The sequence below is a fragment of the Amblyraja radiata genome, chromosome 22 (assembly GCF_010909765.2).
Source record: "Amblyraja radiata isolate CabotCenter1 chromosome 22, sAmbRad1.1.pri, whole genome shotgun sequence".
Taxonomy (NCBI): Eukaryota; Metazoa; Chordata; class Chondrichthyes; order Rajiformes; family Rajidae; genus Amblyraja; species Amblyraja radiata.
This window is the reverse complement of record NC_045977.1, coordinates 29,889,342-29,906,740: the sequence shown is the minus strand read 5'-3', so window position 1 is coordinate 29,906,740 and position 17,399 is coordinate 29,889,342. Positions and strand designations below refer to the sequence as shown.

The window sequence follows — 17,399 nt, the reverse complement described above, 5'->3', positions numbered from 1 at the left end:
GGGCAGCCTGGAGGGGGCAGCATACGGGTGGCTTGGTGGCTGGGGGGGAAGGCTGGGCAGCTTGGGGTGGGTGCCTTGGGGGGAAGGGACGCCTGGGGGTGGCAGCCTTGGGGGAGGGTGAAGGAGATGGCAGGCTGGGGGGTGGCAGGCTCGAAGAGGGGGGGTGACAAGCTATCAGGGAGGGGGGCAGGGAGGGGCAGGCTTGGGGGGCAGGAAGGTGTCAGTGGTTATGGGGAGTTGGCAGGAGCATGAGGTTAGGAGGAAGAGAGAGATCAGCCATGGTTGAATGGCTGAGTAGACTTGATGGGCCGAATTCTGTTCCTATTACATGATCTTATGATGTGGGGACGACGACAGCCCAGGTGGAGGTGAAGAAAGGTAGAGTGAATTGGGGGGCGAGGTGAGTCATCAGTCATCCCACGGAGGGAGGGTGGGGGAAGGAATGATGGATGAGGGGGGGGGGGGCGGTACAGGTGTCGGCGACCTTCTCCCTCCCGCGGCCTGAGCTCCAATATCAGGCCAGGAGACGGCAGCCCCGGCTCGGCTCCTTCCTTATCTTATGTTATGTGAGCTTACTTTAACACGGCCTGTACCCGCTCCTCCTCCCGGATCCCACACGGACGGCGGAGACAAGGCGGCCGTGGACCTGCTGCCACACAGGCGGAAACTGGATCCGTGGTCCAGCTGCCGTCGCGAAACGACAACAGTCGTAAAGTGTCAGGTGGGACCTCCCAGCCGCCATCTTGGTGAGGGCGTATTGGATGTCTTAGTACCACAGGCAACGATGGCACTCGTTGGCAAAGGACTCCAGTGAAGACAGCGAAATGCTTGATTACGGTCGGTGGATGCTGGGTGGTTCTAAAGATGTTCATAAGTTATAGGTGCAGAATGAGTCCATTCGGGGCATCGTCAACTCCGCCATTCAATCGTGGCTGATCTATCTCTCCAGCCCAACCCCATTCTCCTGCCTTCTGCCCATAACCCCCGACACCCGTACTAATCAACAATCTATGCTTTAGAAATATCGACTGACGCCGTCTTCTGTTCAGCCTGACTTGTTTCCATTGTTTTTCCATATCTATGAGCCTAAAACGTGGGTCACATGTCTCCACTGTGTTGAAGTATTTTCTGTTTTATATTTTCTGGATGCTTCTGTGTCCAAGCATCCGGGGCGGGGGGATAATTCAGTCTGGTAGAGTATGAGCTTTTTGCTAGCTTTGAGATGTGATATCTGTAATGTCCAGGTTCAGCTTCTTCCATACAACTATCAGGCCATTAAGCAGAACCTCCAATTAAGCTCCGACATAGACTTGAGGGTATAGTTTTTGTCTTTGCACTATTATTGTTCGTTTTTTTTAATATGCACTGAAACTTTTTGTTGTCCATTATGGTGTAGTATGTTTACATATCCATTGTGCTGCTTTAAGTAATAATTTCATTGTTCTGTTTCATGACGTACAACAATCAAACACTGACTCTTCTCTTGATTCTAGATCTTTGAATGCACTTTCATCAATCAGTCAGATGATGGTGAACTGGAGCCACCTTCATTGATAATTGAAAGCAGTCATAATCATACAGCTTGCACGTGCAGACCAATACGCCCCATCTACATTAGTCGCACCTGCTCGTGTTTAGCAGATATCCCTCTATATCTTTCCTATCCATATTCCTGTCCAAATGTATTTTAAATGTTGCTATATTAGCTGCCTCAACTACCTCCTCTGGCAGCTCGTTCCATATAAAGTTGCCCCTCAGATTCTTATTGTCTATCTCCTCTCACCTGAAACCTATGCCCTCTGGCTCTTGATTCCCCCACTGTGTAAAAGGCTCAATGCATCTACCCTATCTATTCCCCTCATGATCTTATACATCTCCACAAGATCACATCATCCTCTGCTCCAAGAAATAAAGTCCTAGTCCCGCCCAACCTGTCCCTATCGTCCTGGCAAATATCCTTGTAAAATTTCTTCTCAGCACTCTTTCCAGCTTAACATCTTTTCTATAGAGAAGATAAGATACAAAAAGTTGGAGTAACTCGGCAGGACAGGCAGCATCTCTGGTGATGTTTCGGGTCGAGACCCTTCATCAGACTGAGAGTCAGGGGAGAGGAAAACTAGAGATATGGAAGGGTACAAAGAGAATGTGAGGTGTGAAAAGGACAGATCAAAGCAGACAATGCTCAAGGAAATGTACAAAGGTTATGGGGAATGTGACAGAGGCATACAAACAGTAAAGTTAATCAGGAGGACAGTGAAACTGGGGTGGGGAAGGGAAAACTAGTCAGAGAACTCTTCCCAGATTTGAGCATGTATATCCAAGTTCCTCTCCACTATGTTTCAGAATTTTTCTGCTCCAGCAGCCTTCTTATTTTTTTAGTTGACATGTGTTTTTAAATTTCTTCTCAGTTTGGGAGAGTGGTGAGACTGGATTCAATGGTGTGCTGCTGAAGTTAAGGACCTCTGTGTGTCAGGCATAAGTTTTGATGAGGAATTCTTAAAAGTGCTCCTCCAGCAGACATCTACTGCCTCTCTTTCTGATAAGCCATTCTTGGTTCTCAATAGAATCTGTCTTTGGATTGCCAATGGTCTTAGCAGCACTAAAGAATCCACAAATGGAATAGTTATAAGCAAGTTATTGCATTTTGTGTTCCTATTCCACCCTGTGTTAATTTTGGGAAAACTCACACGGTCACAGGGGGAACGAACAAACTCCACATAGACAGCACCTAAAGTCAGGATTAAAGCTGGGAATTCTGGCTCTGTAAGGCAGTATCTCTACTGCTGTGCCACCATACCACCCTTGTCGATAGCAGTTGTCATTGTACAGATGATGTGGACATGTATGGAGCCTTTGAGTTGGACACTTATAATCTAACAAGTACCAGTAACTGGATTGGGGATGTCACCCCAAGATGTGGGTGCACAGTATGTTGGTTATGGAATTTGCTCAGGAGGAAGATTCAGTTGGAGTTAGGTTACTTACCTTTTCCTTGATTTCCAGAGGTTGTGAGAAAATGGTCACTGATATCTACCCCTCTTGCCTCCATTAGAATGGCCTCAAGCCTGAAAATGGAAGTCTCTATGGTTCCAAATTCACAGATTGACCGCAAGGAGGTGGTCACCTGTGGCACGAAATCCACCTTTGAAAAGGCTGTCCAAAATGCGTCATTCCCCAAACATCTCCATACAAATAAATTCATTTTCAAAAATTAACCAGGTCCCTTTTGAAAGGTGGAATTGAATCTTCCTCTGAGCCTCAGGCAACATGTTCTGGACTATTATTTGAGGTGGCTTTGGGCTCTTTGCTGAATCGAACAGTGGGATGTGGAAACAGTCATGTGATCAGCCCAGCGCTTTGTTTTTGGACACAAAGCAGGGAGTTTCAAACCGCTTGATCAAAGGGCATGGAGACCAAACCTGAGGTACTAAGTACAGAAACGCAGAGAAATTTAAATTATTTATTTTACTGCACTCAACACAAACATTCTGTAACGTTTGAGACTAGTATGGCAAATCAACAGTTCACATAACTTTTAAAGTGCATTATCTAGGTCTTTGCCCACATATCATCAACAGAAGGAGCATATACCCATACTGTTTACAACTTGCACTCAAATTGCCTTCAATGCAGTAAAATCTCAAGATATTTCAGAGGAGCAGAAGATGACCTTGTTGGGCTTTATTCATTAATCAGCTGGTTCCACCTCTGAATCAAAACGTTCCAAGTTCCACTCTGTATACCCAAGCACAAATATCACAGACAACACTCTTGTGCTCTATTCGTGGCACAGCCTTTCAAATGAAGTTTTAAATGAAGTCTTGACTACTTTCTCGTCGGATTTTAAAAGATCCTGTAACGCTATTACAGTGGCATTATCCTTGCTCTTCTGGCTAATACTTGTGGCTCAGTCAACGTTTCTACATCAGATTACTTGGTCATTTGCACATTGCTGCTTGTCGGTGCTTGCTACCCATGAACTAACCACCTCATTTACCCATTACAATAGTGTAGCCAAATCTATTATTGGCTGTAAAATGCTTTGGGATATTGCTAAAGGGGAATGATAGGCATTATAAGATGTAAATCACAGTTACGTACCAGGCTCATACTTCCCAACATCAGTTGGAAAGTATCTCTATTCATAAGAATATTGTATAATATAGATAGGAAAGTCATGGTCAATATGGGCCCAAAGTTTGAGGGTTGCATTATTTTATCAAATATTACAAAAAATAGATATTTGAATTATATTTCCAAGACTATTTTCTCTTCTCATATTTACTTCATTAACTTGTTTATTAGTTCTTCACTCTGAACAAACTGTAGTATTCTCAGAATACTTAAAAATATTCTGACTGAAAGATAATTTCTTCAGTTAAGACAATGGTAAATACTATCAGACCTGGAGTACCTTTTTATTTAGATTCTAGGGAAGGCTATTACTTTCTCCTGCACACTGAATAAGGCACACTCTTGAGAAAATTAATCGGTGTCCAAAATGAACAATTGACCAGTGTGCGTTTTAAATAAAAGATAAAAACTGCAAATGCTTGAAATCTGAAACAAAAAACGCAGGAATTGCTGAGAAAAAATATTTTCACGAAGCATCTGTGAAAAGAGATGGTCAATATTTTTGGTCTGTAACCCTTGTGAGTATTTTAGAAACTGTTGTAATACTGATTGCGAGTCTCTAGGTGTCACCTTCACACAGGTGACCAAACTAGACCATAGTGAGTGTGCACAGAGCTCTAGTGAGTAATGAAAGTAGTGCCTGCCATTACTGCACTGCTTTCAGCTAATCATCTGCTAAAGACAAGTAGTTGCAGTATGTTTGAGGGGTTGAACAGCCATATGGATTTCCCTATTCCCTCCAAATCCACACTACCTTCTTTTAGCTCATCACTTCAGTGAAGAGTTGGGGAGTCTTGTGGGTTGAGTGGGCCAATTCTGGCACTTGGAGCCAGAAATAAAATGTGATTCCCTTCCAATGGATGTGTTTCTCCTGATTGTCCTATTCTAGATCTAAGTGATTGTGCTTATCGTGAAGATGAACAGAGCTCTTTGTTACCACCCCAAACACAAAGCCTCCAACACTTCTATTAATCCCATCTGAATCCACCACTTGCATTTTCTGCGCAGTTAAGGGATGGCGCAAAGACAATGCAGTGAACATTTGAGCAGAACTATGCAACTTACCACTGTGCCAATTGTAACATCCCAATGCTAGTTATCAGGAAATGCAAGCACCACTGAAGTAAAAAGGGGAAAAGAAAGCTTCTGCTCTGTTGCCATCGGCAAACTACATGTTGAAAGGCTTCTTACCTTGAAGTCCCCTCCAACACATGAGCAAATCATACCTCACACATTGAACCACACAGATTAAAAATAATATTGCCGTTGGGCTGACGGCATGTAGAGGGCAAGGACACTTGTGCTGGTTGGTATAAACTATAAATAGGCATTAATTACCTGGACAATGCTTCTGTTCCAGCCAGCAATATTAGAGAAGTTGGGGTAAAAATTGTAATTTAGCAAAATTTGGTCCCACCCTACAAACTCCAACGTCCACCATCCCAATGGTTTCTGCTCGTAAAATGGAATCCAATACAATTCATGGGAATTCTGTCGCACTTCACTAAAACAGATGATGATGATCCTTGGTGCTTGGACATGTGGGGTACGGTGTCAATCTGCCGTAGGTGCTGTGTCTTCTCTCATCCTCCTTCACTTGAATCTCGCTCAGTCCTCATAGACTACACCAGGTCTCCACGGCTGGGAACTCAGTAACTTCGCCAATCTCTGTGAAGGGCCGTTCAGCCAAGGAGTAGTGCAGCTTGTAACGCAAGCGAACCTTCTCCTGAAGCCAAGCAAAGAGAAAACAACATAAATCAACAAATCCATATCCAAATCCAAGGTTGCCAGCTTCCCAGGACTGAGCTGCCATGTCCAGAGATGAGTAATTGGTTTCTCCAACTTTATGATGAATCAGCTGGAAAAATGACAGGGGCACCAACGACATTTGGTTATTTCATTTCTTTTGAATGCTTATTTGATTGTCTTACCAGGTGGAAAAAATGCAATAGACACGTTGTCCAATTGAACTGGAAAGGTTTGACACATGTGGGACCAACCAATTAGTATAGTGCAAAGCGGACCATCAGGATGGACCAGTGAATATCGGAAACAATATGTCAAGAAGATGGAACAATGGGTGTGTAAAGGGCATCATGAAGATGAACACATCTAGTCGCCAAAAATAGGAGGGCAAGACACAATGGTTGGAAGTCACATGACAAACCTCCCACTCGACTGGGCGGAACAGTGGCGCAGCGGTAGAGTTGCTGCCTTACAGCACCAGAGACCCGGGTACGATCCTGACTATGGGTGCTCTCTATACAGAGACTGTGCAGTGGAGTGTTAGCGTACAGGGTGATCGCTGGTCAGCATGGACTCAGTGGGATGAAGTTCAAGTTCAAGTTAGTTTATTGTCATGTGTCCCTGTATAGGACAATGAAATTCTTGCTTTGCTTAAGCACACAGAAAATAGTAGGCATTTACTACAAAACAGATAAATGTGTCCATATACCATGATATAAATATATACACACATGAATAAATAAACTGATAGTGCAAATAACAGAAAGTGGTTGGTAATAATCAGAGTTTTGTCCGAGCCAGGTTTAGTAGCCTGATGGCTGAGGGGAAGTAACTATTCCTGAACCTGGTTGTTGCAGTCTTCAGGCTCCTGTACCTTCTACCTGAAGGTAGCAGGGAGATGAGTGTGAGCAGGGAGATTTCCATGCTGTATCGCAAAAGTTTAATGACTGCTCAGAATTGGCAACACCTACAGTCATTTGACCTCAATAGTCAACTGACCTTGGCACCCAGAGTACACTCTAATGGAAATGGCTCTGTTCCATCAGCACAGGCACATTTCACTTTGATTAAGCTCTGTTTGCTAATATTTTCTACTAAGAAAACCAGTTTGCGTTCTTTCAGAAAAAAGGAAATGGTACCTAATGAAAAAATAAATCAAGATGAATTAACCCAATTCTTCAGAGGAACATCAACTGTTAAAACTTTGCATTTTAGAATTTGGAATGAGAGTATTAAATCATGGGATAGTTATAGCACAGAAGTTGGCTACGTGGCCTAACCTGGCCATGCCAGCTCACTACTAGAGCAACGCATTAAGTTCTCCTCCAGTCTCTTTGCCTTAGCTTTACAAAATTCTCCACGTCATTTTCATGTAATTTGTGCCATGGAACCTGCCTCCACCACAAATGCAGGCAGCACATTCCATTCCAACCAGACATTGCATAAAATATTTTTTCCTCCTATCACTCTTTCCCCTTTGTCTTAGTCATGATCTCTAGACTAGCAAGAACATCCTCCCCCAATCCACTCTGTCGAAATCTCTCACCCATCTCTTTTAGGAAAATGGTCGCAGTCCTTCAAAACTATTGTTTTAACTGTAGTCCTTCATTCCAAGAACCATTTTCGTGAATATTTTTGGACCCTCTCTAATACTTTCACATCGAATGCCTGAGCTGAACTCAACACTCCAGTTGACGATGGACCAATGTTTTGTAAAAATTAAGCATGACTTTCTAATTTTAGTAGTTAATATCTCCATTGATAAATGTCCAGAATTGTATGTGCCTACTTTCTCCACCTGCCCTTTCTCTTTCAATGTCATATGTACCCATACACCGGGTCCCTTTTAGAATAATATATTTTATTCTATAATGCCTCTCCTGTTTCTTCCTATCCTGTTTGCATTTCACAGCTTTGACAAGTTTAGTGTCTTCCACAAATTTACAAACTCCTTTGTATTCCCATGATTTAAGACATTGATCAACATCAAATGGTCCCGACACCGATCTCTGGAGAACACCACTATTCACCTTCTTCATATTCAATAAGCAACCATTCACCATAATGCTCTGTTGCCTGCTACTCAGCCAACTTGGTAATTATGTCACAGGTCCTCTTGAGGTTACGAACACCAAACTGGACAGTCCCTTCATACGAATGAGCATTTGGGAGACTGACAGCTGCTCTGTTGCTGTAGGCATCTTCTGCCGGGTGGTAATGAGATATTACTATCTGCTTTCTTTCCCTTCCCGACCACCCCCGCCACAAGCAGAGCCGGGAGCGCTGAGCAGACTCACTCACTGAGGCCGGCTAGCAGCCGCAAATCCTGCGCCTGCTCGCTCCCCCATCACAGATTTTCTTTAATCCTCCCCCACATACTGCTTTTGTTATACGAACAGTTCAAGTTACAAACAGTTCTCAGGAACAGAAGCCTGCCGTAACCTAGGGACTACTTGCATCAATAGGTGGGAGGTGATTTGAAGAAATGTAAAGACATTCTGGAATAGAAGAAACCTTGTGATAGAAATATATAAAATGATAAGAGGCATAGAGTTGACTGTCTAGACTGTACAGAGGGATATAGATCAGATAGGTGCGATCAGGTTAACTAGGCATCATGGTTGGCACAAACATTGTGGGCCAAAGGGCCCATTCCTGTGCTGAACTATTTTATGCTCTATATGGCCAAACCTGGCACTTCCAGAGCACAGTTATTTTACAGATTGAAAGCAAGACAAGATCCTTTACCTTCTGAGGGTTGGCGAGGAGCATGACCTGTGAGATGAGAGGGGGTGGTAGGAGGGGATTGAATGAAGGAAGCTCCGTGCCAGAAGCAGGCTGCAGCTTCACCCTCATCACCTGGAAACAAACACACAACCAGAGCTCTGAGTTCACTGACAAGCCACTTTTACAACACCAGGAGTCATCACTGTACAGGAGACCTTGCCTGGGACACTATGCACGGAGGAGCCACATTTTCACAAGTTAAGCTTGGATAAAGCTGTTCAAATCACACACGATTATTAACACCTTAACACACCCGTGGACCAAAAGACCCCAGCGAGAAACCTTACCTTTGGTGCAGCAGCTTGGAAAAGGATGTCTTTTATTGGTGTTGGCGATGAGCTCAGCAGGGAAATGACGACAACCAACAGGTCTGGCCTCCTGGAGGGTGAGGCTTTGGCAAAGTGAAAGAGGACCTGGAAGCCATTTCTGTCAAAGGCTGTGACAGGCGGTATATGACCTGTGAGATTTTATTTCACAAAAATTATTCAGAATTTGTTTTAAATATATACAAAACAAAAAGCTGCAAAAACTCTTCACACATTGTCAGTGTTAATTCATTCAATTGTGTCATGTTCAGTAATCTTCGCACCTATCGTTAAACATGTCACTCATGTGGCCCCCTGGGGTGATATCCCTTCTCGTTTGGGGTCGTTCCTTCGGACTCTGCCCCTCAATGTTCAGCAGTAGAAGGACCCGAGACCCCACAGAGCTTCGCTATGAGCTGTGGGATTAACAGTGGAAGAAAGTGATTCCAACTGCACCATGGAGACGATAGAGATAACCAGGGACTTGGAGTGCTCCTCACCGACTGACCAATCGCCCAGGGCAGCGGTAAAATCAACAACATAGAGCAAAACCCAAACACACAAAGTCAGTATTTTTTCCCCAATTCTGAACATGCATTTTCCATTTTTTTTTAAAATTCAAATTCCCTGCCTTTCTTTGCTTTTTTTAAAAAGTAAAACTAGCCTTGGCAATCCAGAACTGGGCTGGGGACCATTTGGGGGGAGTACATGAGAATGCAGAGAGAATAAACAAAGTTTGAATAAATGCAAGTTTAATGTAAATGGGTGGTTGATATTGTGGCCTTGGTGAACAATGACCTATTTATTTTCTGTATCTTTGTACGGCTCCATGACTTCATCCCTCACTGCTGACAATCACCCTCCTCCTTCCTTCACACCTCTGACCAACTTCTCCCCCAACTTCAAAGCTCAGGAGACTTGTAAATCTCTCTCCAATGTTGGATGACATTGTGACATGATCCGGTAGGCGGCGCGACTCTCGTCTGCAGCGGCCTCTGCAGTCCGTCTGCGTTTTTATTATTTTATGTCTATGTTTTTATGTAGTTTTTGTTATTTTTTGTTGGGGTATGTGAGTGGAGGGGTGGGGGTGGGGTGGGGGGGGTAACTTTTAAATCTCTCCCTGCACGGGAGACCCGACCTTTTCTTTGTCGGGTCTCCGTTGTCGTTGGGGCTGTAACGAGGAGCGGCCTCCAACAGGAAGACCGGGGGCTGTGGTGCCGACTACTCACCTCACCGTCGCGGAGCTGGCCGAGTCCAGAGCGGGTGGAGCTGTGGTGGACGCTGCTGCGACCCGACCCCCGGAGATTCGGTGGCTGCAACTGCGGGTTTGGCGGACAGTGACACCGGGAGCCCGCGGGTCCCTGGAGGGAGACCGCTTTTCCGGGCTTCCGCAACGGCGACTTCTCCCGCCCGAGTTGCGGGGTTGAAGAGCTCCTGGAGCGGGGCCTTACACCATCGCCCCGCGCGGCTTGGAATGGCTGCGGGTCTCTGCGAGCGCGCGCCGGGGGCTCTAACACCAAAACCCGGTGCGCGACCTTGCATCACCCGGCGTGGCTTTAATGGCCACGGGACAATTCGCCATCGCCCGCCGGGGGCTTTGACTTTGACTCTGACATCGGGGGGGGTGGGGGGGGAGTGCAGTGGAGAGAAAAGTTTTTTTGGCCTTCCATCACAGCAATGTGATGGATGTTTATGTAAATTATGTTGTGTCTTGGGTCTATTTGTTTGTAATGTATGGCTGCAGAAACGGCATTTCGTTTGGACCTCAAGGGGTCCAAATGACAATAAATTGAATTGAATTGAATTGAATGGGAACACTTGCTCCAACGTTAAATGGATTATAGCAAAACTGTTGCACCTACTTGTCTGAATGCTCCCCAAAGGCACAAACAGAGTCTTCCAGGAGAGTTTGTCAGTTCCCTCCAAGGGCTCTTGTGGAGCGGGTGATACAGACACCCGGTGCGGTAGGTTGGAGGGAGAAGTCTGGATCATCTCCGGTGTTCCCGGGGAAGGCATTGTGTATTGAGAGCGGGGAGTTGGCGCCACAAGCTGAGCAGAGACAGCGGGAGAACCTTGGTCCAAAGTGGGAGGAAGTGGATTAGCCAGAGCTTGGTTCTGCAGCTCCTTCAGCGTGAGTTTGCAACGAGGCTGGTCCCTAGACAAACAGAAGACGTTCCTTACTCACTTTCCTGATGCCTTGCTCACTGAAAATATCTTTTACTTGGCTATGAAAACAAAACAGCAGGAGTACAGAGGCTACAAGATACGAGGGACAATGGAATTCAGACACTGAAATAGCTGCTGCCACTCACCACTGTACTGCCCGAGTCTGCTGGCCAAGCAACTGTTCCATCAACGTTGACCCCAATAGGTCCAAGCCATCCAAGTCTCTAGTCCCACCTCCACTTGGTGCATTCATATCTGAATTTGCTTCCTGGAACACATGCGTCAGTTCAGTCAGCGTTGCACACAGACTTTATACAATTCACACAGCTGGATAAATGGGATTAATGGACCAGTGGTGCGTATATGGAATGAGTTGCCAGAGGAGGTAGGGCCAAAGCTTCTGTGCTCTCTGACACCAATTGCATCACAAGCCTGGTGAGAAATTGGTTGTGGATGTACGCAATCCCTACACAATGAGACAAACTCTCTCACACTTCTTGCCAGACTCTCGAAGCAGCCTAACTTCAAGTGATTGGTCACACACCAGAGAAAGAGACAAGTCGTGTGAATATAAGGATTAGTCACAGGAACAAGACACTCAGAGCCTTGAGCCTGCTCTGTCATTTTTCAACATTGAGGCTCATCTGATTGTTACCTCAACTCCACATTTGTCTACCCACAGTAATTCTTCGCTCCACTAGTTTTCAAGAAGCCATCCACTTCACCTTCCACCAGTCTTCGAGGAAGTGGTCCAAAGACTGAAGTCCTCCAAGGAAAAAATCCATCTTATCCTCTCCTATATGGACAGCCAATTACTAAGACACAGTGCAAAACTTTGTTTTGCGTGCTGATCAGAAACATTATCCACGAGTGCAACACATAGTCTAGCAATGTCACAAAATTTTGAGATTTAAAAAATCAAGTCTTTAATTTATCCCATCAGATAAAGCATAAAAAGAAGTTTAATTTGACACCTAATTCACTTTCATATCTTCAGTATTAAAAAAGTTATGGCCATTTTCATACTCGGAAATTGGCATCTTGTTCCCTATTGCTTTTTCATTGACTTAACACAAAAGCTGTGATCTAGAACATTTAAAAGCCGATAACTTTCTTAACATTTAAGAGAACTGAAAGAAATTTTCAGTTATTGTAGATTGAAGCATTCTAAAACAAATATGAAACAATCTTACTTAGATGACTTGAAATTAAAACATATAATTGGTTAGTTACCTAATTGTAGCTAATTACAAAATTCAATTACTAGATCTAAACATCTATCCATTTCTTAAGAATAGATTAACATTTTTAAATAGCCTAAGTGTCCAAATAACATTCACACAAGAATTCACAATATAACATAATTTTAAAATCTCATTGTCATGGGTTTATAGGCCAAATGGAAGGAATTTAATGTTTAATACCTGTAAATTAATGGCCATTTAAATCAGCTTGCGAGTGGGATTTTCTGGAACGGGACCATTTGGAACGTTCAAGATGCGCTGAATTTAGTCCCCCATATCGGCAGCAAATACACTGCCGGTTCTTCGGGGGGGAAAAATCACCGTTTCGCAACTTAAAATGTGAATTAAATACATCTTAAGAAACACTTTTATACATAAAAATAAACTACTTTCTTTTACCTGGTCCTCCATAAAATCCGTCCCCGTTGTCGGCATTGACGGCTTCAGAAGCTGATTTTAAAATCACTCCAGCGATTAACTTGTCGGGTGATTTTTTAAATAAAAATACACAGAACAGCCGTAGGAACGATTCTTTAGCAACATCTTGCACTCCAACAAAATATAATTCAGGACCAGGTCGGGAAAAAACCTCGTTTTAACCCCGCCCCCCCCCCCCCCCCCCTCAAACGCGCCAAAATCGCGCACACGGCCAGTGGCAGAATTGCAGCGCCGCTGAAGGTAAGTATACCTACATAGTCCAAAAGAGCGCCGCGCCACGGGAGATGTGGTGAGTTAGAGCTGCTGATTTGCAGCACCAGAGACCTGGGTTCAATGTGATTGATGGTCGGCATGGATTCAACGGGCCGAAGGGTCTGTTTCCATGCTGTATTTCTCTCTCTCTCTCTCTCTCTCATATATCATTACAGACACCATTGTGCTAATGCTCCATTTCCTCTCAGACAGCCAAGCTGCGTCCTACGCCAAATGTTACCACCATCAGTTTTAATTTTCTGCAATAACTTCTGCTGCTGCCAATTTCTTGTTGTTTACCTGGGAAGTATTCTGATTCACTGCTCCCACCGCTTGCTCCATCAACGGGAAATCATTTAGACCTGCAAGAGCAATGTGCCAGTTAATCATCATCAAGAACTCCATCACTCCACCACTCACAAAGGACACTCGCAATGATGCCATGGAGAGGCGCTCTGCCGCCCCTTACTAAACCAGAGAGTAGAAACTAACTATCTCCATTTCTAATAAATTCATTTTCATTTCATAAAGTACGATGCAAAAAAGAGAGAAAGGAGTTAATAAGTACACAATGTGGTTGTCTAAACCTTGGAGCCAATTTCAAATCTCAGAATATTTGTGAGGAAACATTCAGAGAGCTCAAATGAAGACTTGGGTTTAACGTTTCCTGAGAAAGACACAATAACGTCCTGGTAGAAACAAGGAACTGCAAATGCTGGTTTACCAAAGAATACACAAAGTGCTGGAGTAGCTCAGTGGGTCAGGCAGCATCTCAAGAGAACATGGAAAGATGACAGGTAGACAAAAATGCTGAAGCAACTCAGCGGGTGAGGCAGCATCTATGGAGCGAAGGAAATCGGCAATGTTTCGGGTCGAATCCCTTCTGAAGAAGGGTTTCGACCCGAAACGTTTCTCATTTCCTTCGCTCCATAGATGCTGCTTCACCCGCTGAGTTCCTCCAGCATTTTTGTCTACCGTTGCTAGTTTTACTGTTGTATCCCTTCGTTATCACCTTTTCCATATCCAACAATGGTCCATGTGGACTCCACCTTTCTTGAGTCATCGGTGTCGGTTGTGATTTGTTCTGTAACTTCTCATTCTCTAGTTTCCCTCTCCCCTGACTCTCAGTTTGAAGAAAGGTCTCAACCCTAAACGTCAACTATTCCTTTTCTCCAGAGATGCTGCCTGACCCACTGAGTAACTCCAGCTTTTTGTGTCTATCTTCAGCCCATGTACATTATGGATCAAGGTTGCAGATGGCCAAACACCATTTCCCTTACAGGAGGTAGGACGTTGGGAAACGTTACCCACCCAATGACATCAGTTCTTCATCCAGCCAATGTGGCAACTGGTGCTCGGAGCCCAATCCCAGGTCAGTTCCAGGTTTTCCAATGTCCAGCTCCTGATTAGTTAAATCAGTCAGCTGTGAAGCCGTTTCTGAAATTACAATAATGGAGATCAAATCTGAATTCCAAAAATCACAGGTTAATTCACACATAACCCGATCCCTATTTTGAACCAACACCACGCTCCTCACCACCAACACACCCTGACTCATGCAAGCCCTATTTCCCCACTGTAGCTCTATCCACAGCTTGCCCCACTTTTCCAAACAAAATCAACAGAAACTCAAGGAACATCACCCCACCGAGTCACTGGATATTTCACCGTCTGGCCAAGTTCAATAACTTTTAATTAACAGACGTTCCCCCATATAAAATAAAAACAGAAACTGTTAGGCTTATGAAGCATGTGTAGGAAGGAACTGTAGATGCTGGTTTACACCAAAGATAGACACAAAATGCTGGAGTAACTCAGCAGGATAGGCAGCATCTCTGGAGACAAGGAAGGGGTGACGTTTCTGGTCAAGACCCTTCTTCAGACTGTCAGGAGAGGAAGACATAGAGATGTGGCAGGGTTAGGTGTGAAAACGATAGATCAAACGGGATGATGGTCAAGGGAAATGTTGAATGGATCAATGTTAGCTGAGGGGAAGGTGACAACAAGGCATACAAAGAGTAAAATATAATCAGGAGGACAGTGAAACTAGTCGGAGAACTGTAGATCTGAGTAGAGAGAAACAGAGTTAATGTTTCAAGTCAATGAACTACGGACAATTAGAAGCAAAAGGGTTTTAAGATACAAGGTCAAGAAAGGGATGGGGAGAACAGAAAGGGAACTCTGTGATAGGGAGAAAGCAGAAGCGAAGACAATGCTCGGTGACAAACCTGGACATTTTCTTCTCTCTACAGATGCTGCCTGGCATCACTATTTGCAGAATTTTCCGACTTATTTCTTGATTTCCAATATCTCTAATACTTTGCTTTTGAGCTCTTAATCTGGCCCTTAATCGCGTGCAAAATAAACTTTGGCCAAGCCCTCTGGTGGGGTCTGCCGATCACGGTGAGCAGTGTGCATTGCTCATGATTACCCTTTTTGGCTGGACTTTGCGGGGCCACTCCGATTTCTTGCGCATCTACTGTCTTCTTGTACGAGGTGACTGCAAGAGCGAGTGAATCGTTGGTTTGCAGAATCTCTGCTGCAGAGACACGGAAAGGAATCTGTATTACGCGGGCATCAAAACACACGACTGGCCACAAACAAATCAACCCATCTATTGAACCCCCTTCTTCTGTTAATCAGCTGCCACCCAAGATCCCACAAGTATCCGTGCACCACCAAGGAAACAACATACCTACCCAAAGCCTCATCATTGTCCACAGTGTCACTCGCAAGTCGGAATAGAGTCGGCCGCAGCTTCTCACAGCGCTCATACAAGTTCTGTGTACAAAGAGCAGGGAGCCAAGTGAGACAGCACACCCTACTGTAGTACAGTGCACACACTCACACTGACAATGTGTAAGACTCCAATTCATATCCAGCAGCGAGTTACAGGCTGGTCTGTAATCAAAGGGCTTGGATCTACAAAAGGTTGTTACCTTCATAATTTCCATCTGGTTTTCGGGCAAGCCGTCTCTTTGGTACATGCTCAGCATCTCATTCAGTAGCTTGGTGCTGTTCGTCACTTCTTCAATGACATGAATCCTCTTGCTGATTTTTTCAGCTTTCTCTTCGTCCTGTGAATATCTTCAGTTTGAGAACATGCAACCTAAATGGACACCATCTCTTCCCTCCCGACACTCCCCTCCTCCATCACCATCCTTCTTAATCTCACACATCCCCTTCCTCCACCATCTCCCTCCTCACCTTTCCACACATCTCATGTTTTCCTCCCCCTACCTCTCTGACAGTTACGTCCTAGGAAAAAGGGAAAGAGGTTCTGATAGTTTACCCTATCTATGCCTCTCATAATTTTACACTTGTCTATCAGGTATCCCTTCAATCTCCAATGCTCCAGTAAAAAGCAATCTAAGTTTGTCCTTCTCCTTATAGCTAATACTGTAGCGTTTAAATTAGGCAGCAATCTGATAAACATATTCTGCACCCTCCCCAAAGCCTCCACATCCTTCCTGTAATGGGAGACCAGAACTGCACACCACACTACTCCCCCCCCCCCCCCAAACTAAGTTATATAAAGCTGCAACATGACTTCACAACTCTTATACTTGATTCCCAGACAGACGAAGGCATGCATACCATATGCCTACTTTACCACTCTATCTTGCCTCTTTCATGGAGCTAAGGCCTTGGTCCCCAAGATTCCCCTGAACATCAATGCTGCTCATGGACATGACATTAATTGTGCACCTTTTCTTACTCTCGACCTCCCAAATTGCAACACCTTGCCCTTGCACTGATTGAACTCCATCCGACATTTCTCCACCTACATTTGCAACCTATCTTTATCTCACTGTATTCTTCCTCACTATCCACATTCACCAATTTTGGTGTCATCTGCAAGCTTACATACCAACCCATCTACATTTACATCCAAGTCGTTTATATAGAACACAAACAACAGCGGTCTCAGCACAGATCCCTGTGAAACACCACTGGTCATAGACCTCCCATCAGAACAGCACCCTTCCACCAATACTCTTTCTTCTTTGAGTAAGCAAGTTCCAAATCCACGTGATGAAGTGACAGTGGATTCCATGCATCTTAATCCAATGGATCAGCCTACCATGAGGGACTTTATTTATTGCCTAAATTTATTTAATTACTAAAATCCATGGAGACAGCATCCTCTACCCTCCCAATCAATCACTTATGTCACCTGCTCAAACAACGCAGTCAAGTTCCTAAGATGTGGCCTGCAAATTGGGAAATGCTGGCTATCTGTCCCTCAGTTAGTCAACACCTTGTGATGGGTGCAGTTGATCTGATAGACACTGAAATTTGGAGCAAAGCACAAAGTCCCGGAGGC

The 17,399-nt window shown here is 44.5% G+C and overlaps 2 protein-coding genes across 4 annotated transcripts in view; both read right to left on the bottom strand.

The window, feature by feature from the left end:
- Positions 1 to 682, bottom strand: part of cog7 (component of oligomeric golgi complex 7) — a 35,626-nt gene extending 34,944 nt beyond the window's left edge. Inside the window, exon 1 of the mRNA XM_033040885.1 lies at positions 577 to 682. The gene's annotated coding sequence lies outside the window, so the exon portion shown is untranslated. The remainder of the gene's footprint in view (positions 1 to 576) is intronic.
- The window catches only part of gga2 (golgi associated, gamma adaptin ear containing, ARF binding protein 2), a 37,444-nt gene that overhangs the window by 9,265 nt on the left and 10,780 nt on the right, over positions 1 to 17,399 (bottom strand). For 2 of the 3 annotated variants that reach the window (XM_033040890.1, XM_033040891.1), the window contains 10 exons: positions 16,012 to 16,149; positions 15,772 to 15,853; positions 15,504 to 15,611; positions 14,384 to 14,509; positions 13,373 to 13,434; positions 11,285 to 11,406; positions 10,835 to 11,127; positions 8,955 to 9,124; positions 8,629 to 8,739; positions 3,447 to 5,860 (listed from right to left, as the gene is read on the bottom strand). In XM_033040890.1, the coding sequence (XP_032896781.1) occupies positions 5,750 to 5,860; positions 8,629 to 8,739; positions 8,955 to 9,124; positions 10,835 to 11,127; positions 11,285 to 11,406; positions 13,373 to 13,434; positions 14,384 to 14,509; positions 15,504 to 15,611; positions 15,772 to 15,853; positions 16,012 to 16,149 (1,323 nt within the window). In that variant the 3' untranslated portion in view covers positions 3,447 to 5,749. Of the gene's footprint in view, positions 1 to 3,446; positions 5,861 to 8,628; positions 8,740 to 8,954; positions 9,125 to 10,834; positions 11,128 to 11,284; positions 11,407 to 13,372; positions 13,435 to 14,383; positions 14,510 to 15,503; positions 15,612 to 15,771; positions 15,854 to 16,011; positions 16,150 to 17,399 lie in introns of those variants that run through there. The other variant, XR_004415353.1, reaches the window with a different exon arrangement.